Raw genomic sequence first — 18859 nt, forward strand, 5'->3', positions numbered from 1 at the left:
CTTCACCACCATCCTTTTTGGCAGAGCTGCCCCCAGGCAGTCACAGTGCCCCCCTCCACTGCTCTTTGGGCTTCCACCAGCCCAGGTGCACTACGAGGCTGACTGAATTTACTCTTTAGCAAAGGCAGCAGCTCCTTATCTGACCTCAACAGCTTCTTCTGCTATTTGATTTACTGATGCAAACGGGAGCTGTGGTGACAGGTTATAGCCCAGTGAAAGTGTTTCAGTTGGTCTTGTGGTGCAATTTCTAACCAAGGGTAGCTGGACTCCATTGTATCTGACATTGGGATTCCATCCTTGAGGTTGGCTGAGTCCATCTTCATAGGCTGGTGGAAGCCACCTAGCCAAGGCTGTGTTGGATGCTCCCCATCTAGGATGCTCCCTGGGAAAACAAACAAAAAAACAACACAAATACCAAAACCCAAGAATGGCAGCAGGAGAAAAAAATAATACAGCACCTCTAAATATATTTAGAAAATAAAATTTAAAAAAATAAAAAAATACGAGCAACAGTCACAGAGCAATATTCCATTGCAATAAGATGTCAATGTAATTATCTTTGAAAAAGTGTCAAATACTGGTCTTCATGAATGCCAACATCAGTTTGACCCAAAAGGAAAATAAAAAAAATGTTGGATTACTAATGAAATATTACTGTCTTTAGTTAATGATGTAAGTTGGCTTCCTTTTGACATGTTTGAAATACTTGCCCCAGTAGTGATTTCCAGATAGTGTCCTCATTGCCTATGAAGTCAGACACATTGCAAAGTGCCTTTGCTGGTATCTTTTAAGAAGAGTTTGTTTAGGAAATAAAGATTTAGGAAAATACCAAGAAGCCCTACAATAAAAGTGAAGACATTTTAAAAGCAAAATGGATACTAGTCATACAGAAGCAATCATTTAGCAAGACTCATGGAGAAAGGACAGAGGAGGAGGAAACTGGCTGAAGTTGGTGAATTCAGTGGAAATGCTCCTTCTGGTTGCCTCTGCACAAATGACTTGGGCAGAGCTTAGAGAGGCCTATCCACATGCACAAACACTGGCATGCATTTAGTTATGCTTTTAAGGTGGTATCAGTAAATGCAGTGTATTTTTGGCTCACTCCAACCAGTGTTTCTCTGAATGACACCTGGCTGGGCACACAGTGGAATTTGTACATGCCAGTTTGCCATTCTTCAGCCAGCCTGCTTGGAAGAGGGAAGGGGACAAAAAACTAGAAAAAAGCCTGGGTGTAAAAGGGTGGCATGAGTTAGATTGTACTTCATTTGAAGGCCTTGAAATGATTCATGATGACTTTTATTTAGTAGGATAGCCAGTGAGTTTTTGGCTTGACCCAATTATTTTTCCTTCTATCATGAACATTTCTAATGGACTTTTCTTAAGAGAGTATTTTAGGTGTTTGGTTTGGTTTGTTGATTTTGTTTTTAAATCGCCTGTAAAATACATTTCATATTTTAAAAATATATATAAATGACATAAAGAAGTAAATTTTTTGCTATGTACCCTATTGAGCAATATTCCCAGACAGTAGAACTACAACATGTTAAAAAATATGTCTGTTGGGATGCTAAGAAGGGAAAAATTATTTTATTAATACTTCACTGATCTCCAGTACACTGAAGTGACTTGATTTGCCAGGTTATGTGGTACAGTAATACACTTAATTATCCACAATAATTCACACTTGAAGGTTGAAGTATGCTTTAATAAAGCATTCAAATTAGTTACAGTTGATTTCCGTTTATTGAAACTGCATAAAATATTGCACATAGTGTAGTGCTATTTCACTCAATTAAAAATAATGAAATGTTAATTTAACTGCTTAACCAGTGATTTTTCTCCTGATTGCTTTTATATTTTAGCAGATCATTGGAATGCTGCTTTAGTGAAACTCTTCTCACATGCCTTTTTATTATTGCTTTAAACATGTTAATGTTTTTGAATCTTGTTTGAGTTAAAAGGTTTTTATCTAGGGTAGCTGAAATAATGAGACTTTGGTACAATACAGCTTTACAGAATAGTCAAATTTGATTACTATACATTCTATTTATGGGAAGTGGGACTTTTCATTCACTCAATAAATACTGGAATTGCAGTTTGGATTTTTTTTTCTCTCTCAGAAGGGAGTTTTAATATGCAGTTCATTATTCATATTTATGTTTTTTAATGTTATTTCAATGCCCTGCCTAGTTTCAGACACAAAAAATTTTGTCATGTTTTACATTGGTCTGAGTTACCATGGACATAACTTTAGGCAAACATGGAAAACTTCTGTAAAATAAGCTTGCCACTAAACTGAACACTTAGTTTATATTGAAGTGAAGTAGGTACCCTGAAAGAAACATCTCAGTTCCTTCTTATGGTCAATGCATTCAGTTGGGACTGCTCATTCTTTCCGCTAGGTGAGCCGTACTCATACCCCTAACTCTGACAGTATTAGAACTTCAGACTAAGCATCAGATCCTTACCTAATGAAAGGGTTAATGATACAGGTAAGAAACAGAAAATGCTGTAGATTAAATTCCTTCTAGCTGTCCAAATATTAGACATACAAAATGTAATTGATCAAGACAAAGACAGCAAAGTCCTGTATGCTAACTTGTTATGCCATTCTGTGTCTCACTGTTAAGAACAGCCAAAGTTGTGGCCTTGCAGTAGCCATATAGCTACACTGGAAAGTTAAGATTCAGTGAGGTTGATTGCATATGAGATTCCATTCCTTTAGTAGCTGAAATTCCTTCACCTTCAAGTCCCTATTATTGCACCAGACACTAAAAACTAGACAGATCAATGCTAGGTAGTTGGGATAAGAAATGGGGTGAAAAAAATAGCTATTTGAAAATAATGTTGCAAATTTAATTTGCCTATTATCCACACGTGCTTTCAGGCAGAAAGAAAAGTAATATCTGTTGATACCTGTTACTAGTAAGTGTGGAAAATGACATTGCTGGGAATGTCTAATATCATGTTGATATTCTCCATAGAAGGCCACGTTTATGCTATTCTGTAACACCTTTGTTCTAGGAAGCTCACACTAAGAAAAAGTAATTGCAGTGCTATGGAATAAATACTTTGTATTCTGATTTGTCCCAAATATGTGAACAGATAAAGTAAAACATCTATAAAGAAATTCCATGTTAATTTTTAAACAGATTTAAATACAGGGTTTTTTAGAGGTAAACCACTAATTCCACTGTAAATTTTGCTTTTAAATTTCACCTATGAAATGCAGCATTTATTGATGTACAGTACAGCTGCACATACCTACTTGGTGACTAAAATTACAACATAGGTCCTGATATATTTTCTGCCTCAAAGTGATGGCTTTAAAGCGAGGAGAAGCACAGACTGGTGCTTTGTTTCATGTTTAAAGTCTTTGAAGCTGGCTTACAACATAGAATATGTTGCTTACATTAGAGTACAATGGGCTTTTTAAGTTGACGTATTTCAGTAAAGCTTGAACTATTTCAAGGGTCTCACAAAGTTTTAGATCTGACCCGTTGGTTTCAAAGTCTTTGGTTTTGCTTTTTTTCCCCTGCCTTGTAAATTAAGAGCTTCAGCCATGTGACTATGTTCAGCTGCATGAATCTTGGCCAATGTGTTCAAGCCCAGATGGAATTGTCAGTGCAAATGTTATACCAGCTGTGAGTTCACATTCCAAGCAACTCTGTAGGTGCCTGGGGAAAGTTATGGATATCCACATAGTTAGATTTATAATATTGATGCTTATCAGGTTGTGTGTCCTTTCAAGAAACAGCCTGTCAGGCATGTTCCTTTCAAATGATTTGTGATGCAGCAAAACACGTTTGTCTCATAAAAACAGACTGATAGAGTAATAAAACTGTTGAATTTTACTGCTGTTCACATTCACGATGTTGCAGAGTGCCTTTACCTGTGCAACACTAATGGCCTTACATTTACAACCCTGTAGCCCTTCACTTGTAACATGACAGTCTGCCTTTCATTTTGTGACCTTAGATCTATGTATCCAAAGCCTGCTGAGTATAAATGCCGTTAACCCATGTACTCAAAAGGGCTGTCATTCTCAGTTGTACACCATTGCATTTGAGGATTTTGAAAATGCAGTTATGTGTGTTATGTTCAGTTTTGCAAGTAACAACTGCCAAATATATTAGGTAACAAGTAGATAACAGTAGTAAATAATCATAGAATCGTACAATCATAGAATGGTTTGGGTTGGAAAGGACCTTAAGGATCATCTAGTTCTACTCCACCTGCATGGGCAGGGACACCTCCCACTGGAGCAGGTTGCTCAGAACCTCATCCAACCTGAATGCTTCCAGGTATGAGGCTTCCACAACTTCCCTGGTTAAAGCCCTGCAATCCACTACTTTGTTCTCGAAAAACAAGATCCCTGAAGTTTATGTTTTCTATCCCAAAGTCTCATATACTGGACACAGTGTTTCTCAATTAGCACTAAAAAAAGAAGGCCAAACCACTTTCTTTCTCCTTTCAGTTTTAAGCATGTTACACAGAAGAGAGGAGAAAGTACCCACATCTCAACCAAGTTGACAGGTGTTAATTTCATTCTGCAAGTTTCTGACAAATTCTACACTGCAGCAGAGGGACTGAAACACACTGTGCATTAAACAGGGCAAAAATTACTATTACCATTACTATTAATACTTCCTAAATTATAGCTTTTTAGCAGAAAATATAAATTACAAAATTACTGAGCTTTAGGTTGGTTTTCATACTCAGTAAGGGAAACCTCCTTGCTGTTTACTGACAAGCAGGGTATCTTCTTAATATTGCTGGTTACACTAAAGATTCAATACATTAATTTCTCCAATACTAATCAAATGCAACAACAGTTATTTTTGCATATAACATATAGTAGTCACCTGAGAGTTTGGAGCATTTAATTTTTTTTAATCTTTAGGAAAGCCTGAAAGTGGCATCCCAGCAGAAGTACTCAATGATCATAGAATTAGAAAGGTTAAGGTTGGAAGGGACCTTAATGATCATCAGGTTCCAACCTCCCTGCTATGAGCAGGGACACCCCACACTAGACCAGGGTGCACAAGGCCTCATCCAACCTGGCCTTGAACACCTCCAGGGAGGGGGAATCAACAACCTCCCTGGGCAACCCATTCCAGCGCCTTACTACCCTCATGTCATTCAAATAGCCAATAATCTAGATATATAACATATAGATATTTAGTAGCAATAGATATCTATTTATATAAATAGGCACATTAAAAAAATATCACCTACAATTTTTAGATGCATACTTGCAAAATAGTAAGGTTGTGTGAAAATACCATAATGAGAATCTACTTTATTTTCTTTCCTGCTCAGTATAATTTCATCCAATTTGATGAAAAATGAATGCTGGAGTAGGATTCAGTCTTTTTAATTTATACAGAAAAAGACGTCTTCTGAATCAGCCCTCCCTAAATTTAAAGTTACTTATATAATCTCAGAAGCCTTCACAGACAGAGCCTTTCTGCAAAAATTAGTGTACCGAAGTTTAGATGAAAAGCTTCTTCCCTGGGGAGCTTTCAGAGGCACCTCATTACAGATAGGTTGATGCTGAAGGGAGCTGACTGAGGTCACCTCCCCCAGTTTTCCTGGGAAAAAATAAACACTGCTTCTTGAGTTTGAAGAAAAAGAAAGAGAGGTTTTTTAGGGCATGATTCTTATCATACATACCTGTTATTGCAGGCACCAGTGATGAGTCGGTATTTATTAGCTAAACAATTGCTTGGACATTTTGGTGGCAACATATAAGGCAGACATCCAGAAATATTAGCAATCATAGTGAGCAGATCAGCTGATAAAATATCTGAAAGGAAGAACCCAAACAAGCAATTTTCTCTATGGCTTTATAGCTGTTACAGGAGAAAAGGCATTAGTGTCAGCTACAACTACAGCATCCAGGAAAGGACATGCAGCAAGAGGTGCTGCAGGAGACAGTCTTGGGGTTACAAAGAAGATAGAAAGTGAAAAGGAAGGGATGGTTTTATTATCTGATGTGTAAAGAATGAGAAGAAAGAAACCAACCACAGCTGAGAACAGACTGGCCTGTGTAACCTTGTAATTATGTATACGAGCTACTCATGCCAAATTTGCAGATACAGACATATTTCCATGTTCAGGTTCAAAGTTATTCTAAGAGACCAGTTCTGCAGTCATTTGTGCTGTGTGGGTATTGACTCACATGCTTTCTTTAAAGTCAATTTAGTTCTTTAATCTTATAAAGTTAATCCTTGTCATGGCACATAGATTGCAAGTGTTTATTCATCTTCCATTAAGTTGTTTCAGTTTTGAAAAATAACAAGAATTTTGTGCACTTGTTCTATGGTTTAGAAATTGGATTTCTTTTGAAACTGCACCAGCAGAAAAAAAATTGTATTTCTGTCTGTAAGTGTCTGTGTAGATACGAATATATGCACACACACACACATTTAGATATATGTTTTAGTTCTAGAAAAGTCCCATTAGTTTAGTAAGGCAGAAGTTTCTGCAAGGAAAAAAAGTAATAAAATAACTCTGGACTTCTATGTTTGTTTACAGCAATCTAATGTTTCCATATCTTGAAAAACCATGTCATGTTATAACACTAAGACCAAGACTACAAATTATAATTCTCTAGTTCATACTGCTCTAAGTGACAGAATTAAATTACAGGGAAAAAAAAGTCTAAGTTAAACAGTTAAAATAGAAACAAAGTGGAGATAAACGTACAAGAGCAATGCATTATCAAATCAGTTTTGGAAATAATAAAATATTTTCTTAGAAGAGGGATATTAATAGGGCTATCAACGTCCAGAGGAAGTATATTTAAAAATGCCATTGCCACAGAGTGAATCAAATTCTCCTGTTTTATCTGTGGACTCTAGGCCCCAGAGGCATTAAACCCAGAGTGCTGGGGAAGATAGATATTTCACTGTAAATAAGAAGCTTGCAACACTGCAGATACACAGGCTGATTTATAGGAAACACAAATTTACAGTCAGAAGTTCACAGGATGCCAATAACGAAGTGCTGCTCTCAACTTTAGGAACATAGCCCACACACTGTAGCAATGAAAAATATAAAACAGTGACTATCTCAGGTGCTTTCAGGAACAAAAGAGAGGGCATCCTGGCCTCAGGGTGTGGACAAGATGTGTACTCCTGCTGATGGTAAAACAGAAGTGAAGTTAACCCAACTTTATTCTAAAAGACAACATGCAAGAAGTCAACAGGATGTTTTGTCAATGTCAAGAGACTGTATTTACCTGTTGGATGCAATGAACGTTTGTGCTTCTGGCAAACTTTTTGTTTCAGCATTTGAATTGACATTTCCATTCGTTCAGCTGCTTGGGAAATATCTTGACTCTCTTGTTCAGGAAATTTTGAGAAAGCCAGCAGCGAGGTAGGAGTTGCTATTCCACTTTCCTGGATACTTCTATAATTAAGATAAAATACAGAAGGGTTTTTTTTAGCCTATAACCTTTTGGAACTTATTCATAGGTGTATTTCTCTATGTTCGATATGTTCAGAATGTAAGATATATATTGATTGAAGGGTATGGTGAGAGAGTAGAGAGGAAGGCTATTTTGTGACCTTGTTCTGCATGGAAAATTCTGGGGAAAAAAAGGAAAATGCACTTCTGTGGGGCACACACAATGGGGTTAAGTTTGTCAGAAGCCTTCAGGAAGAGCCAGAAACTGTTGGGATGGACAGAGCTTGCTGCACAAAGTGGTTGGGAATACCTTGTACTGGACAATCACAATATAGGACTCCCACTATAGACATGCCTAAGACAGTAGGTTGTTTTTTTTTAATAACGTGTAATTTCAAAGGCCATCTCAGACATTACAGACAGATCAATCAATGCCTTATCACCTGGCAGTCAAACAACTGGCCCACAGTCATCTAGATGATGTCTGCAGTTCATGACAGAGACTTGTCTCATCTCAGAGACGGTCCAAGCACCTGCCTTGCGCTGCCTAGTTGTATAAGGAGTTTCACCTAGTCAGTAGGGCTTAGCCAGACAGTTACATGGCTAGACATCTTAGTTATACAGCCTGCCCTTACCTCTAAATATAAGGAGCTCAGGTTTGATAACTTCTGTAACATAAAATTGAACACACAAACGTAAGAATAATCTTTTTACTGTGCAAGTAGTCAAAGACTGCAACTGGCTGCCTAGAAAGGTTTCATCTTTGGAGATACTCAGAGCCCAGCTGGACAATGCACTAAGCAACCTCCTCTAGCTGATTCTGAGCACAGCTCTGGCCTCAATGGCATCCAGATCTCTTTCAACTATTTTGTGATTCACTGCATGATTTATTTTTTACTCATCATGGGTCCTTTTTATTAGCAGGGAAGCCTTGAGAAAAGTGCATCAGGGAGAACTTCCTCTTGTTAGCTGGAGATCCTTATTCCTAAATTGACTCCTAGGGCCTAGAAAAAGCACTCCAGGTTTATTCCAAATCTAGACATTGTTGTAGGTTGCAGACATCCCTGAGGACTTCACTGCAGCACAGATTTATTTAAATATGCACTTTACATGAAACCATAGTGCTGTCATGGTCACTGAGGTTTTTTTAAGGCATGACACAAGTTTAAAATGGAAAAAAACCCTCAATTTTGATTTGGGCAAAGCAAGCAGCTAAATTTCTGTTTGCAAAATTAGAAAAATGCTTACATAAGTATTAAGTAAGAGAACAAAAATTCAAGGGCTTTTCTATATTCTAAAGTAGTCCTTAATTGATCCAAAACAGCCTTAGTCTGCTCATTTATTCTTTATATAGAAACTATTTATTTATTTATTTTCCCAAAATTGTGACTCAAGAACAGTTGCAACTATGAAAAAGAGGTGTCTTGTTTCTCAACACGACTTTTTTCAGGTTTTCCATAGACAATTAGGAATTTGTCTGAGAATGTGGAGTATCAAAGGTCCTGAATGGTGTTAAAATTGAAGAGAAATATTACATAGCTCAATGTAATATCTCAAGTTTAATATTTTAATATCCACACAAGGATAATATCAGTCAAGCATAATTTTAAAAAAGTTTCTATGAACAGGCAAACATGTCTGTGCAAATGAGTAAAACAAAAGCATTTGATTTATACAAGAATCAAAAAATAACCCACTCCTCAGAAAAAAAAACCCAAACCAAATCAAATCAAATCAAACCAAAACCAAAACAAAAAAACCACAAAAACTTGAACCATCTTCACTCCCAACATCAAGATATGTTCTATTTTGGGATATTTTCTGTCTTTTGTCTAATTTAACAGATATTGTAAGATTATCACTTATTAGTTTGTCACATTATCTGTCCACTCCATCCCTTGCCCTTTTTCAATGTGTGCATGCTAGTCCCTTCTAGATTTTACCCACACTCCTGAATCTCAACATTGTATAACTGACAAACTATCTCAATATTTCATACTGCAGAAATAGCCCCATAAAGCTAATAGAATGACCCATGATTGGATCATTATTAGAAACATGAAATCAGACATGAAGTATGTTTAAGAATATAAGTCCTAGTGCAGATCACATTGATTAGACAGAAGGTTCTTTATTTTAACCAGACTCTTAAGTTGCTGAGTCTCATTACAGTCCATAATTAAAACACATGTATATAAAAAACACACCAAAACCTTAAATAAATTCTCTGGAGTATGAGCCAGAGTTTCTCTTTCAGCTTTGGTATCTTGAGTCTGACATTTCTTTCTGTCTTAATGTATTTATAGAATACCTTGTCTGCAAACTTACTGAGGGTGCACTCAACCCCTTCATCCAGATCATTAATAAAGTTATTGAACAAAACTGGCCCCAAAACTGAGCCCTGAGGGACACCACTGGTGACAAGCCTACAACTAGATTTTACCCCGTTTACCACAGCTCTCTGGGCCCAGCCATCCAGCCAGTTTTTTACCCAGTGAAGAGGACACTTGTCTATGCCATGATTCACCATCTTCTCCAGGAGAATGCTGTGGGAGAGAGTGTCAGAGGCCTTTTCAAAGTAACTAGGTAGACAATGTCCACAGCCTTCCCCTCATCCAATAGGCAGGTCAAGTGGTTATAGAAAGACATCAAGTTGGTCAAGGAAGACCTCTCTTTCATAAACCCATGCAGGCTGTCCCTGATCCCCTGGCTGCCCTGTACTTGCTGTGTGAGCTCACTCAAGATGAGCTCTCCATGATCTTTCCCAGCACCAAGTTCAGGCTGAGAGTCCTGCAGTTCCCCAAATCCTCCTTCCAGCCCTTCTTGTAGGAGGGAGTCACATTAGCAGGAGTCTAAACATAACAGGAGTCTAAAAATACATTTTATTTTAAACTTGCTCAAACCAAGTATCTAGCAGAAGGGAGAAAGCCCCGTTTGACCTACCAACATAATTCACATCTACCTTATACATAACTAGCTCAAGATTCCTTTTGAGTTAGTTGTCAAGTTCTAACTGGAGAAATATATTATCATTTGCAGCTGAGTGTAACACAGGCCTAAGAGACTATCACTCTGCACAGCTTTCCCATCCTGGAGTTATCTTAATTTCTTCTACACCTTAAAACCCAGAAAAAAAACAGAATATAAAAAAAGAAATCAGAAGCCCTCTCAGTGGTGTTGAGATTCACTAGATAGGGCTACTACAGTTTTCATCATTTGTACTGGTTGTTATAACAAGATTTACTGGAACTAGAGTTTCCACTTGCAAACAAGCTGCCACTTTCAAAACCTATGTCATAGTGCACCTGGTGGTAAATTAACAACGTATTTGCACATACCGGTAGTAAGTGTCATAACCTCACAGGTGACACATGGCTCTGCCAGCCAAACTGTCTAGATTCCCACGGGCATTCTTGCTGTAATACATGTAGTACATTTAAATGGCAATGCCATTGTGCTTCACCTATGCCATGTTAATGTTATTATGAATGTTTGTTTTTCAATGACAAACATGAACACCTACTCTTAAAGACTAACAAACCTAGAAGCTAATTAGAATAGCAAGCAGGTACTGATAAACAGTCCTGGCAAAGGGAGACAATCCTGAACAGCATAGCAAACTATGAGGACCATATTGATTGGGACCTACATGACCTTAAAGCCTGAAAAGTAATTTCTAAGAAGTGGCATTTTCTTAGAAAATCCTGGACATGTTTAAAAACTAGAATAATAAAACTATTTCAGCCAATATGTTTAGCACATAGCCAGCAGTTAAAACACAAATGACAATTCAAGATTTTAAGTGATGTTATTAATTAGTTGAGCTGTAACTATTCAAGGTCAAACTGAAAACTGAGGCCTCAGAAGAAATCCAGATATTTTTACTTAGTTTGCAGTTCAGACACCTTAACTGTGAATTCAGCAAACATCAGCATGGAGTATTACATGTGGAACAACTAATCCAACCTGTAATAGGAGCTGCCTTTTCATCTCCTAACGGGCTTTTAAGTCTCAGAGACAGCACTGAGCACATCAATATTGCACTGTACTTTCCTTCAGTTACTACTAAGCCAAAGTAAAATGAGTTTTCACAGTGACCTTCATAACTTCCAGAAGTTCAAATGTGTAGTCACATGGATTCTTTTCTTGCTTTTAACCTTTGTGCTGCCCAAAGGTTTAATTCAAGTCTACAGTATTCTTAAAGTTGCAAAGACACCTTAGTAGAAGAACATGCAAAAGTATTTAATTAAGGATTTAAACACTTTTACTTCTCAATGTGATGATTAGATGAGACAATAGTTCAGTCTTCTGTACTATGCAAATGCCCAAGGACTAGCATCTAAGAAGCAGGCATAGAGTGCATTTACAAGCCTATATTAAAAAAGGAAGAAGACTCTCTATGGTACTTATGATTCTCACAGCTTCATTTAACTGGGCCACAATGAACTGAATTATATAAAAGCATACAATTTTTTTGCTGAATAGATCCTTAATTTTTTTTTACCTTTGCAGTGTACGATGTGCAGAGTAATCCACCAGACTACAGCCCTTCTTGATAGTCTCAGTAATGCAGTTATCTTCAGTTTCTTCTCAACAGGGAAAAAATAAAAAGAAAATGAATATGTTGTTCAATAACATATTTATTGAAGTATTTACATTTGCAAAGTATACAGGCTTGTAATATGAAGGTATGTGTAATTTTTCCCCATTAAAATGATGTCTAGATTTTAGTGTTCCTGACACAAATATTGTGTCTTTTAGCCTTTTAGAAATATAAGGTAGAGGTAGTAAATAAATTCTTTCCTAATTTATAAGGCTTGAAGAGTTTGACTTTCCTTCTGTTTCCTTCTGTTCAGTTTAAATCCAGCTGAGCACATGTTATGTGGTACTGAACATAACAGGTCCAGCTGAAATGTGTTGTGTTCTGTGTATGCAATGATATTCCTTAGGCTTCGTATGTATTTTGCATTAAACTGTCCTTGGACTGTTAGAACAAATCTAAGCCTCCCTCGCAGGTAATGTCAGCAGGCCTGAGACACATGAATTAAAGTATAATTAATAGACTTTGAGACCTTCTGGGATCAAAGCAATGCATGAAATCTATATTCTTATTTCCACACCTATGTTTGATGGAAATACACATGTGCACCTAATAACACTTCAGCTTTGCTATTTTGCAAGGTGCTACCAGGGAATGTAGATTATTATCTAGCATTATATTAAATGAAGCAGTCATATTTAAAGTCCAGTGGTTAATTCCCATCTGCATTTTGTGGGATCATGCATTTTTTCTTAAAAGATTAATCATAGTAATAGATTGCTAACAATAATTTGTGTACAATTGCTCATCATTTATGTACAGTGTAATTTTAGATGACATATTTTATCTGTAGTCTATGTTGTGCTATTTCTGTGATCTGTTTTTTGAATATGGTGATCGGCTCAAGGGAAAGTAATGTGTGATGAGGTATAATCTTCCCTAGGCAAAATTCTGGTCCACTCTAGTAAAGATCTTCCAGCATCTAAATAGAGCAGTAGTTTTTTCTCTTTTTCACGTATGCATAAAATATGCAGATGATTCATGTAATATTATCATTTGGCTTTCTGTTATATCTGAAAATATTTGTTAGTCTATGTTAAAAAAAGATTGATCTTTACAGGCCATACAACAGCTAATTCTTTTACAATTTATTATTGCATGATTTTTAATTCCTTTCAGTTTTACTTCCAAGAAATATATTATGCTCAAAGCACTGTGGACAAGAAGAACACTGAGAACTCCAAACTTTTCCCAAACTGCATCAAAATGGAATTTTTGCAGCCTATAATAGGATTAACATTTTTATTAAGATTGGGATGTTGACGGAGCCCCAGAGGAGCCCTGCGTCCCTGGGGCTGGGGCATGGCTCGGGGTTTCGGCCCCAGTGCCCGAGAGAGTTGGCACCAGCCTCCAGGAGCAGCGATGGGTCCGTGGGCGTCCCCGCAGCTTTCTGGGTTACCGGTGTGTCACTGTTTGACTCAGGTTGACAACAATGCTCTTAATCCCCTCCCCCTCCCATCCAAGTAGGGAATGAGAGAGAGAATTAGGAGAGAGATGCTCTGGATTGAAAACTAAACTACACTGCTTTAAGTAAAAAGCAATGACAAAATAAATATACAATTATATACAAATATGCTCAGGTGTGCAAAAGTCTCTTGCCTCCCCCCATCCCCAGCAACTCCCACAGCATCTCCTGAGTTGTGAACAGTCCCAAAAAGTCCTGGAGCTGCCAAAGAGAGCACAGAGTGATGAAGGTCAGGAGAGCTCGAGCCTGGGGGTCGATAGTGATGGATGGATGGATGGATGGATAGATGGATGGATGGATGGATGGATGGATGGATGGATGGAGTCCTCCCTGGATGCCAGCCACGGATGGAAGAAAAAGGGAAGGAGAAGCAAGAAGGAAGTTGTCTTCGGTGATCTCTGTCCTTCCTCTGAGCTTACGTAGATACATGGAACGGAATATCTCTGGCCAGTTGTGCTGTTTATCTAATTCAGCCTCCTACATGGGGATCATAGATATCCCTGTAGTGTTGGACCTGGCAGAGCAAAGATGTGACCTTGGAGTTCCAGCAATTCGAAAAACATTCCAGTGCTTGTTATCAGTCTTAGCTGGAAAAACACTGCTGGTTAAAGGAAAGCTTACTGAAGGGAAAAAAAAAAAGTGTTTTCATCCTGGCTCAAACCAGGACATGTTGCCTCTTTCCCACAGTGAACAGGGCTTCAGTGCCCTGTAGCCGCATCAGGAGCTTGACAGGTGGCAAGTGCGCCAGTGCCTGCCCAGGCTTTCATGGTGCTTGAGGCTGTCTGGGGGACTTTTTTCCCTATAAGGATCCTTCGACGCATAGAGCTGAGCTTTATCCAGCAGCCTGACCGAAAAAGTCAGTGTCATGCACAAATTTATGGGGAACTAGGTTTTGTTAAACTGAGGCTTAGGTTAGAAGCAGAGGTCTTTTAACTTTAGTGAGAGCTGTTTGTCCCCTGGGGCCCTAACAAAAGTGTAGTGATTCTGTTGAGTTCAGGTGGGTCCCAGAGGTCTGAAAGCCAGTCAGCAGATCTAGGGGAAGTAACAATGGAGATCCTGGAGAGAGTCCAAAGGAGAGCCAAGAAGATGATCAGAGGGCTGGAGCACCTCTCTTGTGAAGACAGGCTGGGAGAGTTGGAGTTCTTCAGCCTGGAGTAGAGAAGGTTCTGGGGAAACCTCATAGTGGCCTTCCAGATAATCTTTAAGGTCCCTTCTAACCAAAACCATTCTGTGATTCTATGATTCTGTGATTCTATGTTTCAATTATTATATGTGGTATTGATTCAGCCTTTGACCAAAAGACAAGATGCACCCGCTATATTTAAATTTCATTGTTTCTCTTCCTTTTCTACTAAGACATATGATTTTTGTACCAATGCATTGTTTTAAGAAATGTAGTAATACATTTTATTACTATAATAATAAGCATTATTTTGTATTGTTCCCATCAGACCAAAGGACATGGCAAGATCACATAGTTTGAACACAGGCACTACTGCAATCTGGTATCCCCAGGGTGCCAGCAGAGAACTGTGTACCCTTGTGGGCCAACAGCAGGGTGCCAGCTGGGACATCCTATAGCAGCTGACTCTAGCCCAGGATGACTAACCATAGTGACTGGCAGTTTGGGAAAGAAATCCAGAAATTGTGCTTGTAAACATGTCATCTGACATATGAATGTCACTAAGAAAGTAAAATCACTCCTAGTCAAAGAATACATAATTGAGATACATCACATATCCAAAGTTGTCCTTTGTGAATTTATGAAGCTGCATTTTGAAAGAAAACACTGGTGAAATAGTTCTTGCAGAAGTCAGATTGTTGGGGCCCTGGCTGTGCTGAAAAATTATGAGAAACTTTAGGTAGAAACATCAGGCAGCTGGAGGAACAGAGAAAGTCATTCCCGTGGGAACTAGTGAGGCTCTGGTATGTGTAGTAATCAGGTAGTACAGTAAACAGGACAGGGAGTTAGATAAAGGGCTTAGAGCCCGATCAAAAGGGGAATGGGGATGCGTGAACAATGTATATTAACCAATTAAGAGCTTTGCTTTGCTGGATGGACAGCATGCACACTGTCCTGAGACTATATAATCTGCACGCAGTTAAATAAACACGGACTGAACCTACATCATATTGGTGTGTCATGTTCTTTCCCGGTTCACCATGGATTTGGACCTCGGCATCAGATAGTGTATTTTGCACATAAAAAGAGATTAAGCTAAACTGCCATTGTTAACTGTCTGCAGTGCCAGTGTATTTTCAGCTTAAGAGTAGTCATCGACAAAAGAAAAAAATATGTATTTTTTTCTATTACTTACCAAAGAGGATATCTTTGCCTATCTGAAGGAAAGAAAAGAAAACAGCTGTGAAGGCTATAGCTGCTGAAATTCCCAGAATAATGAACACTTTCATCTACAAGAAAGAAGAGAAAACTGTTGACAAAATACATACCTTCATCTACATACTACAAGTAATTTCCCACATATGGTAAATTTTAGTTGTAAGTTAGATTTATAGCAAAATGTTTTACTATGTCTTTGAAGTTCAAAGTATTAATTTTTAGAAATAACTGTAATTCAGTTTCTATTTTTCTTTTCTTTTTTTTTTCCTTTTTTTTTTTTTCTTTTTTTTTTTTCCATTTTGAGAAACTTCTAGCACAAGGAGATACAGAACTTTATTTTTACACGTAATATGTTCTGACAATATTGGCAACTCAGTCTGCATATTAGAAATTCAGTAATATTTTACCTTCAGTTTTGAACTTCTCTGTGCATTAATATTATTTGATTGTAAATTAGTAGTTCTACATAAGACAGTGAAACTGGCCGAATTTACAACATCAATCTGACCCCTCTATACTTCTATCCATGTATAACTGTGGTATAAAAGTAGCACAATGAATATGCTCACATAGCAAATGCAAGCTACATTCTCCATTTCAGTGCACTGGTTTTCTGGCAGATATTACAGCAGTATGAAAACATAAATTATCCAGAAGTAACATTTTTCACATGCTATGTTGATTGGAGATTGAAAGATTAAAAATATTTTTAGTTCTGTCTTCTATCAGCATAAGGACATTAATAATGAATAAATCAACTCTAAAAATTCAGGGAAGCGATATTGCCCAAAGAAACTCAATGTGAAAAGAAACCTTTTTATAATTCATTGGTTACTATGAGGATTATTTTTTTTTTAAATGGCAAGCAAAAGTTTTATAGTCTGACCTTTTGTCTGTTGAGGAGATCAGCTTCCACCAGTGGCAGTGTGTGTTCTGCAGTCTGAAAGCAAAGTACTTTGCAGGGGCCCAGCTTATGCTCTCAGCTTTATGCACTGGTACTCACTCAAGCTTCAGCACTGTGAATGATTTCAAAATCTTTTCGGCCAAAGCATGTTCCCACAAAACAGAAACTGACATGAATGCTTGACTTGTTTATTTTTGTCCTGCTTGGAACCAAGAGCTACCTGTGTAGTCACTTCTGACATCAGACTTGTTTTCATGGAAATATGAAGGACAAATGGTCAGATGGAAAAGAAATATTGCCATATTAGGCAGTAAAGTGTTGGTACAATTTTCACCAGTGGTCTGTTAATGTATGTGACATTGACGTTTTTGCTAGTCTCGACAGGGAGATCACAAGGTGGAGCCAAAGATCAGTGTTTTGGTATCTGTCATCGGCGATAAGTAAAGTAAGGGTTGGGTAGCAGGGAGCATCCTGGAGCTGGTGGTTGTGAAAGAAAACCTGTAAGCATGGGAACTCACTGGAGGTAAAATTCAAGATGATGATAATGATGGTGGTGATGATCATCATGATGATGATCATGATGATGATGATTATTATTCCTGCAAACTTCAGCTCAGAAATGTCATCCATAATCCTGTTCCCTGCAAAGGTTAGTGGACATAGGTGAAAAGTAAGCAGAATGTAAAGGGGAACAGACCTCTACTGGGTAAGTAGTTTATGGTCTTTGGTTAGGGACTTAAGATTGAAGAAAATAAGTAAAACTTGCAATAACTCTTTAAGTCCATTCCAAATCTTGTAAGGTTGTTTCCTTACTTGAGAAAATATAAAGAAGGCTGATTTCTTCTGTGTCACAACAACACATTAAGAAAACCAGACCCATTCCAAAAGCCTAATAGAATTAAGAACTTTTCCCTGTATCCTTATATAAACTTCACAAGTATCACAAGTTTCATTTCTTAGTTCAAAAGGAGCTTACTTACATCAAGGTTTGTTTAAATAAGGATCTCAACTTTTGCTCATTGCAGTTGAAGTTTTTGTCAACAGTGAGCTTTAAATGGTTACATGCAGTAAATTGATCTGTGATGAAAAGTTTTAATGGCAGTATCAATTTTGTGTTTTCCTGTCCCCATTGACCCTCAAGCACAGTTTTAGTTAGAAGGTGTGTGAAGTCTTAATTACATTGGACTGATAAGACAAGTGCAGTTGTATTCCCATTCTCATTGGAGATATTGCAGAATCCTGTTATTGAAATCTGCTGAGAGAGGACTAAGAGGGTAAAGTTTAGTGGTCCAAAAGCTACCTTAATCTTTGAATCCAAGACTCAAATATTGGTCTCACGTAAGTTAAAATAATTTGGATTGATATCTTGCTGAATATATTGCCTTTGTCCTGGATTATCTGTTCACTGCCTGTCTCCAGCCGTTCTTTCCTCTGAAATGGTGCCTAGGAGTGAAACTGCAGAGATCAGTGACTGTTTAAACATGGAGTACAAGACAAGTATGAAACAGCTCTTATGCCAAACAGCACTCTTAGAAAAGAAGCAGTGAACTTCAACAGCTAACCATATTTATATTATAAAATTTGTAATCAAGTGACTCATTCAATTAGTTATATTTCCAAGATTTGAATCTGCGCATGAAGATCAGTACTGTATCTGTGTTCTTAAAAGTTAAAGACCTATAAAGTAAATTTCTGAGTTGTTGATAAGAAGATGCATTCTGTTCAATGAAATACCCCAAAGAAAGTAAATTTCAAATTATTCAGACATGAATTTCTGCAGACTTACTATGGTATTCAGAAAAATAAGCCCATACTTAAAATATTATGTAATTGCAACTGATGTTTGGGACAGGGAACAGACACATTTCTCAGAGTGACTCCTATAAGTAACAGCCTGCAGCCCTACCAGGTTCTCTGAAGCATCATACATTCTTACAGTGGATTAGAATGAGATACCTCCAAGATAAAACTATGCAGCTGCAGGAGCAATTTTTTTAATAGCAGATTACACTATTTTGTAATATTTGGTGGAAAACCTGGACTCCAGTATTGTGTGAAGGTTACCGTTAATACGGATGTCCAATCTATAGGCAAAAAAATTAATCTCTTCTGACTTAAAATTCCAAGAACACTCTT

The 18859-nt window shown here is 37.6% G+C and overlaps 1 protein-coding gene across 1 annotated transcript in view; it reads right to left on the reverse strand.

The window, feature by feature from the left end:
• TPO (thyroid peroxidase) overlaps positions 1-17353 on the reverse strand; it is a 41488-nt gene extending 24135 nt beyond the window's left edge. The window contains exons 1-5 of the mRNA XM_009999250.1: positions 17242-17353; positions 11918-11999; positions 7247-7416; positions 5677-5809; positions 253-382 (exon numbers count right to left, since the gene is read on the reverse strand). Of these exons, the coding sequence (XP_009997552.1) occupies positions 253-382; positions 5677-5809; positions 7247-7416; positions 11918-11999; positions 17242-17353 (627 nt within the window). The remainder of the gene's footprint in view (positions 1-252; positions 383-5676; positions 5810-7246; positions 7417-11917; positions 12000-17241) is intronic.
• Between the last annotated feature and the right edge of the window lie 1506 nt (positions 17354-18859).

The sequence above is a fragment of the Chaetura pelagica genome, unplaced genomic scaffold, assembly GCF_000747805.2.
Source record: "Chaetura pelagica isolate M959 unplaced genomic scaffold, ChaPel_1.0 scaffold90, whole genome shotgun sequence".
NCBI classification, from domain to species: Eukaryota; Metazoa; Chordata; class Aves; order Apodiformes; family Apodidae; genus Chaetura; species Chaetura pelagica.